The 8,145-nt window shown below is 37.9% G+C and overlaps 1 protein-coding gene across 14 annotated transcripts in view; it reads right to left on the bottom strand.

Moving 5' to 3' along the window:
* Nucleotides 1–398: 398 nt before the first annotated feature.
* The window catches only part of GOLGA4 (golgin A4), a 118,569-nt gene continuing 110,822 nt past the window's right edge, over nt 399–8,145 (bottom strand). For 8 of the 14 annotated variants that reach the window (XM_008984010.5, XM_078354578.1, XM_008984012.5 and 5 more), the window contains 2 exons: nt 5,885–5,947; nt 399–1,062 (listed from right to left, as the gene is read on the bottom strand). In XM_008984010.5, the coding sequence (XP_008982258.3) occupies nt 5,918–5,947 (30 nt within the window). In that variant the 3' untranslated portion in view covers nt 399–1,062; nt 5,885–5,917. The remainder of the gene's footprint in view (nt 1,063–5,884; nt 5,948–8,145) is intronic. The other 6 variants (XM_008984011.5, XM_078354579.1, XM_078354580.1 and 3 more) reach the window with 1 other exon arrangement.

The raw sequence follows: 8,145 nt of genomic DNA, 5'->3' as shown, positions 1-8,145 counted from the left end.
ACTGAGATTCTACCTTGAGGCAGTGGTTCGATAATACCCAGATACTGAGTATTTTATTTCCCAGAATATGAAGGGGGTGTGAAGCCCTGTGGACAGTACCCATCTCTCAGTATGCAGAAATTTTTCTCTAAATTAAAAAAGAAAATTCAAGTATGGTACAGTCCAGAGACAGGAGGCATTCCCAAGTTGTCAGAACCCTAAAACAGACATCATAGAGTATTTCTTATTCCCATACGCCTTCTAACTTGGTCATACCAAATTTAAACACAAAAATTCTTTCCAAACGCTCAGCATTTAGTTATATTGACAAATGATTCTTCGCTATATTCATCCAAATAGAATACCCATTCTTAATCATTTTAATAGATTTCAACTGAGGAAGAAGTACAATAAACAAATTTTATATAGTAAATAAACTTTATTTATCTTTTTATCAGAGATGACACTGCCAATAGTCACAGATTTGCATACAATACAGTTATGTACTGGCTATTCACAATTTACAGTAGTGTTTTTTCCTCTGAAAAATATAAGTACAAAAGCTAAGTAAACAATGAGGTACTGCCATTTGGGATTTATTACATGTCATAGCTTAAAGGACAGGTCTTTAGCAAATATTCAACAAATCAACCTGAATAAAATAGTCAATTAAATGCTCTAATTTATCAGAAAAAATCCACTAAGTTTCACCTCAAAATGTATTGCACAAGTCTTTTTAAAAAATCACCCTAAAAATAAATAGGAAAGGTAAGCAGTTCTTTAAAAAGAATGGAAGGAATAGTATGTAAGCCCATAAAAGCAGGTTAAGTCATTCAAAATTTCTTTTAAACAACAAAAAACTCTTCCCAAGAGAAAACTGAAGAAGAATCAATCACCACTTCTCCACTGATAAAATCTATTTTAAAGGCATCTGCAACATATCTGCGGGCCAGATTTCTCCTGGTCTTTTCGCTACATGAGGGACCCTAAATGACAACCTCGCTCTCAGTAGGAAGTGTGGACAGTTTCCAAGCAGCAGTCGCCCAGCAGCGCTCTTCTTCAAGATGAAGATCGGAGCCATGACTGCAAAAGAAAAAGGAAAAGAGAATGAAGGGGAGCGGACTTTTAGGTTGACTCTTTGGGAGATTTGTTTATTTAAGTTTAAAATAAAATTCTATTCCATGGTCTAGAGATTGCAGTAAAGAAGCAGAAATAAGGCTGGGTGCAGTGGCTCATGCCTATAATCCTAGCACTTTGAGAGGCCGAAATAGGAGAATCACTTGAGGCCAGGAGTTCAAGACTAGCCTGGTCAACAGAGCAAGACCCCATTCTATTAAAAAAAAAAAAGGAGAAATAGTCTAAATATTAAATCTTAAAGGTATCTTCTAAAAACTAACATTCTTGCAATGATACAAACCAACATATAGTCAGCAATCCTGGAAAACAGCATTTCTAAGTGTAATTTGGAACTGCAACCATTCACCATATACTGAATGCTACCAGGTCATACAGGAACCCAGGAGTAAACATGCTGACTTGGCTGAATCTTGCAAAGACTGGACTGGAATCAAAGATGAGAGGCTGGACACAGTGACTCATGCCTGTAATCTCAGCGCTTTGGAAGGCCAAGGAGGGCAGACCACTTGAGGCCAGGATTTTGAGACCAGCCTGGCCAACATGGTGAAACCCTCTCTCTACGAAAAATACAAAAAAATCAGCCAGGCGTGCTGGTGCCTGTAATCCCAGCTACTCGGGAGGCTGAGGCAGGAGAATCACTTGAACTTGGGAGGCAGAGGTTGCAGTGAGACAAGATCACACTAGGGCAACAGAGCAAGACTCTAACTCAAAAAAATACAAAAAATAAAGATGAGAAAGAGCTCTTCCCTCTTACCCCGTGTGTTGATTATTCTACATCCTGCAATTCTCCCAACATGACACAAGAGCAAAAGATAAAACAGCATTTTGGTGTGAAAAGTTATGTCTCATCTGGAATTAAGAAGCTTAATTAAAAAATTAAAAACAGACTGGGCCACACAGTGAGATCCCATCGCTACGAAAAATAGAAACATTAGGCAGGCATGACAGTGCGTGCTTGTAGTCCCTGCTACTCAGGAGGCTAAGGCAGGAGGATCGCTTGAGCCTCAAGTGAAGTCAAGGCTGCAGTGAGCTATGACTGCACCACTGCACTCCAGCCTGGGTGACACCAAGACCTTGTCTCAAAAAATAAATTAATTAAAAATGCTGTCTGGGCATGGTGGCTTACGCCTATAATCCCAGCACTTTGGGAGGTCAAGGTGGGAGGACTGCTTGAGCCCAGGAGTTCAAGACCAGCCTGGGCAACATGGCAAGACCCTGTAGCTACAAAAAAAATTTGTTTTTAAATAGCTGGGTGTGGTGGTGTGTGCCTGTGGTCCCAGCTACTCAGAAGGCTGAGGTGGGAGGATTCCTTGAGCCCAGGAGGTCAAGGCTACAGTAAACTGTGTTTATGCCACTGCACTCTAGCCTGGTGTGGCTGTGCTGCAAAAAAAAACTATCGACAAACCCGAAGTCTTCCTCATAATGTTTCTCAAATGAAAATGCTGGCCAGGCATGGTGGCTCATGCCTGTAATCCCAACACTTTGGGAGGCCAAAGCGGGTGGATTGCCCGAGGTCAGGAGTTCAAGATCAGTCTGGTCAACAAGGTAAAACCCTGTCTCTACTAAAAATACAAAAAATTAGCTGGGTGCGGTGGCAGGCGCCTATAATCTCAGCTACTGGGGAGGCTAAGGCAGGAGAATCGCTTGAACCGGGAAAGCTGAGGTTGCAGTGAGCTGAGATGGCGCCATTGCACTCCAGCCTGGGCAACAAAAGTGAAAAGGGAAGAGGGGAGGAGAGGGGGAAAGGGGAGAGGAGGGAAGGGGAGGTGGAGGGGAAGGGAAAGGGGAAGGGGAAGGGGAGGTGGAGGGGAGGGGGAGGAGAGGGCTAAAAGCTAGCAGTCAGATCAATTATGAGTTTAAAATCCCATAAAAATAAATTACCAAATAATATGAATAGAGACAAACTTTGTATATATATTTAGTGGATGGGGGAGTTTAGTCTTCTCAATTTATTTATTTATTGCAGGCACACGCCACCGTGCCCAGCTAATTTTTTTTGCATTTTTAGTAGAGACGGGGTTTCACCATGTTGACCAGGATGGTCTCGATCTCTTGACCTCGTGATCCACCCGCCTCGGCCTCCCAAAGTGCTGGGATTACAGGCTTGAGTCACCACGCCCGGCCTTAGTGTTCTCAATTTATAAATGAACACTGTGATTCACTACTCATAACGTACTACTAATAGTATATATATTTTTTGTTTTTGTTTTTGCTTTTGTTTTTGTTTTGTTTTTATTAATAGTATATTATTTATAAAACTAGTTCAACAATCACATTAGTCCTAGGAACCTAAAGAAGACAGGAACAAGATCTTCTATTATATGTAAATTCCTTTGTCAGTTACTATTTTGAAGACTCAGCTTGATCTGCTGTAGGAAGCAAAATTCAAGATCAGTTCAACAATGTTACACAATGTCAACATCATGAAAGACAAAAAGGCTAGGAGAAGTTTTCTAGTTTAAAAGAGACTAGGAAAATGTGACCACTACAGGCAATGTGAAATCTCTGAGTGGATCCTGGATTCTAAAAAATTATGGAAGACTAATTTTGAAAACTGGAAAACACTAACTATTATGTAGTAGACATTAGTATTAGCTAATGTTAAACTTCTTGAATGTAATAACTGTACTGTACGTAGGAAAATGTCCTTGTTCTTAAAGCTATACGCTAAATCATTCAGTTCACATTTACAACTGTCAAATGCTTGCAAGCATGTCTGTAAGTGATTAGCGAATGTTACAAATGAGGAATAATATATATGGAGAGACAACAAGAGTGAGAGCAAGTGAGAAAATCTGGCAAAACTTACCAGGTGAAGGATATAAGGGTGTTTATTGTACTACTTTTGCAAATCTTATGTCTGAAATGTTTCAAACCAAAAGTTGGCATGAACACAGTTCACTGTAGCCTTGACCTCCTGGGCTGAAATGTTTCAAACTACAAGTTGAGGAGACAACTAATCAATTAATAAAAATGCTGCACAGTATACATTTCCAGCGATGAATGAGAGTATTTAACTGCAATAGCATAACAAGTGCAATGCAGTATTTACAACATTATTTTTATTTTTATTATTTATTTATTTATTTTGAGACGGAGTTTCGCTCTTGTTTTCCAGGCTGGAGTGCAATGGCGCGATCTCGGCTCACCACAACCTCCGCCGCCTGGGTTCAGGCAATTCTCCTGCCTCAGCCTCCCGAGTAGCTGGGATTACAGGCACGTGCCACCATGCCCAGCTAATTTTTTTGTATTTTTAGTAGAGACGGGGTTTCACCATGTTGACAAGGATGGTCTCGATCTCTTGACCTCGTGATCCACCCGCCTCAGCCTCCCAAAGTGTTGGGATTAAAGGCATGAGCCACCGCGCCCAGCCCAACATTATTTTTAAAAGGAAAACATTAAGACTTAATGAGTTAGCTACAGAATTTAGATTTTTTCAATGTTCACATTTATTATAAAAGTAACCTAATAAAACCATGCACTGTACTGCCAGCCATTGTAATGTGGATGCCAAGATAATATTGTTCTGTATAATCACTAAGGCAAATCAAATAATATATATATCAAAATCAAAAGGAGACTCAAATGTAGACATAAAGGACTTTTAAAGATAAAAGCTTAGAGGCTGAGGGAGGAGGACCACTTGAGCCAAGGAGTTCAAGACCAGCCTAGGCAAGATGGCAAGACCCCGTCACTACAAAATAAAAATAAAAAAACAGACAGGAGCGTTAAAGTCCCAGGTACTTGGGAGGCTGAGGTGGGAGGATCCCTTGAGCCCAGGAGTTGAAGCGGCAGTGACTATGATCACACTACTACACTCCAGCCTGGGTGATGAGGCTCTCTTCAAAAAAAAAAAAAAAAAAGGTAAAAGCTAAAAGCTTAAAAGAATAGAGAAACGCTGTATATCCTGGCATTTTAAACGCTGATGTTATTAGTCGGATATTAACAATCACAGAGAGTATTTATTTTAATGATAGTGAAGCCCTATTAATTGTGATCTGTTTTTGATTTTGTGAAAATTCTAGCAAAGGCTGAGCTAAAGACGTATACCAAATTTTTAGTGGGTACTAAATCGACCTAATAGCACGAGTAATACGTACAGCTAAGGGGAGAGGATTTAAATGATGAAGACAGTCACCTGCGTTGAAACGTTTTGTGTGCCTCCATTTCACTGTAATATGTTAATCAGAAAGAATCACATTCAATTAAAGTAGGCTGCCTACGGGTCTCCTTAGGACAAATGTGTTGTCCGTGTTAAAATGTCTGGTCCCAGGAAGTAAAAGAACTATATTTTACAATCAATCTTACTAGTTTTCATTATTTCTGACTAACTTTGACTCTACTTAGGCTTTCAGCATTTTTAATTCTCACAGAATATACTACTTCACTTTTATCTAGAAAATGATTTTTCATTTCTCTCTCACAGTCATAATTTCAAAGATCATTCTTGGAAAATTAAAAACAAAAGGGAAGTAAGTTACACAAATACTTTTTTGGATTCTTTAACAAAATTTTGAAGAGCAATTTTCAATCTTTCAATTACCATTTAAAGAAATAAAATTTTCTAAAATTATATAACTCCTACTGGTGGTAGTAATTTTTAACTGTTATTGATCTGTATAACAGAATGAACAGAAAATACTTATATTAACCACCGCATAATCATATGTTCATTAAACAAGAGCAAAAGAATTCCAGCAAAATGGTTAGTATCATGCAACACATTTGATTTTTGCACAAAAGACACAAGACATTGTTCTTCACTCACCACATGCTAACTAAGCACAGACTGATGGTTTACTCAGAAGATACCACTGCGAGGTGAAGTGAACTACAAAGCCAGGAAGAAAAAAAGCTTATTGGGTTAGTTTTAAGACTTAATATAACACATAGATTATATGTGTATATGAAGTTCACAGGATTACAGACTATAGTTAAACGTTTCTCAAATCTCCCCAAATAGATGGTATACAGGCAAGGAATAAGGAATCCGTAATACCTCCCCCCACATCCTAAGTAAATATAATATGATTTAGCTGAGATTGTACTTGCAAGTTTCATTTAAAGACTTAAGCAACATAATTAAAGTGTACTGCATATTTTAAGTACATATTTACCAGCTAAATTATGGGGCAATTATTTGCTTTACAAAAGGATTTCTTTAATAATTCCGTGAAAATACATGTTAAAATTTGATTTACATAATCCCAATTTACCCTAAATACTTTCTAGGAAAACGATGATGAATTTGAAACACCATGTGTCTATATGTTGAATTGTCATTCCTAATGTGTCAGTTTTATCATTGAACAACTCTTATAATTCAACAGTGTATCAGAAATGGTTTCAGGAATGGTGACCCAAATTGAAATTTCAGTTTAAGAAAACTCAATCTCAAATGTAGGTTTTATGGTGGCAAATCTTAAATAAACTTTATGCCCCATTTTAAGATTGTCATAGTCCAAAATCATTAATTACCTTCATGGTGATTTTAAATGGCAGCATTAAAAACAAAGATTGCTTCTAAAATCAAGAATCTTTTACTGGACAGTGTGGCCAACCTTAGGAACATCATTTTATTTCTCTTCCATATTTAATGTAAAGTTAGTAAAAAGCAGCAAACCAAAAGACAAACTATAAAAGAATATGTGCAACACACTCCACACAATGAGGTTAAGAACCCATCTGGCAGAAGTATACAAAATTCAGGTATATGGATGCTCCCGGTGTCTCTGCTTGTTAAGTGATGAAAATCTTGAAAACAATGTAAGTTAATGGAATGAGCAGGAAAACAGGTGAACTGAACTGTAGGACATCCATATAATCATACAATCAGCCATTGAAAAGAATAAGGCCAATCTGTAATAAGGTGGAATAATATAAAAATATATTAAGTGAAAAAAGCAAGCCATTGCTTACTCTAATTTTTATAAAATAAAGTAGGTGATAAAGGAGTAGCTATAAATATGTAAGTATATGGCTTAGAAAACATGGAGATATTCCCCACACTGTTCACAGAGATGATTTTGCCAGAGCGGTAGTAGTTTGGAGGCTGAGGATCGTGAGGGACTCCCTTTCTATCTTTCTGGTTTATAATGTTTTTTCCAGTGATCACATATTACCTTATTCTAACAATACCAGAATCAAAACCACTCTTGAGGTAACAAACGTGTTTCACATGCTCAGTATTTTCCACAATATGCCAGTTTTATTTTTATGTGTTTCCTGAACCCGCCTTGCATGCCCCTTCCGCACCCATACAAAGGGAAAGGGTAAACCTCAAGTGGGAATGGAAAACTTTTGTACATAGCAATGCTGAAAAATTCTAATGATTTTATCAATTTGGAGGAAATTTTGATTTCCTCCAAATTGAGGAAGGAAGAAAATAAGACCTTAATATAGTAGAAGACTGGTCCAGGGCAAGGACTGATGAAGAACCATATACAACACCAAGGATCAGCTGGAAGCAAAGCTGAGGGAGAGTCAACAAGAGAGCAACTGAAAAAGAGACTAGAGTGGACAGAGAACACAAGCAAATCAATGTTTTCCATCGAAGAAGAGAACTTTTCTTTAATGGAGTCATCAAGAAAACAGTGACGTCCGTTTATGTCACTACGTTTTGCTAGCACTCTAAAGAGAAACATGTTTAAGAAAACTTTTAAAGAGGGGTTTCCATATAACAAAGGTATCTCTCAATTCTGAGATGACGTGTTACCCAATTACAATTAAAAATAATAAAAAAATATGAGGGTGTACTTCCAGGGCAGTTTTAGTCAATAAAAACACAAGCAATTAGATAAGCCAAGGACTTATGCATTAACTCTTGCCCATACTGTGTTACTCAAATATCCAGTCTATTCTGGCCATCTAAACTAACTAACCCATCACAAAATGAAATAGCAAGGTACAGTAAACTAAAAATCGAGAGGAGGAAAAAAAGGCTGCTCTAGGAAAAACAGAGACGTGTGCACTTGCTATGTGCATTTTTGTTTTAACTTCTGCCTGCTGTTTAGAAGGCAATTCTTCTTC

This window comes from Callithrix jacchus, chromosome 17, assembly GCF_049354715.1.
Source record: "Callithrix jacchus isolate 240 chromosome 17, calJac240_pri, whole genome shotgun sequence".
Taxonomy (NCBI): Eukaryota; Metazoa; Chordata; class Mammalia; order Primates; family Cebidae; genus Callithrix; species Callithrix jacchus.
Note: the sequence above shows the minus strand (reverse complement) of the source record. Positions and strands in the feature narration are given on the sequence as shown.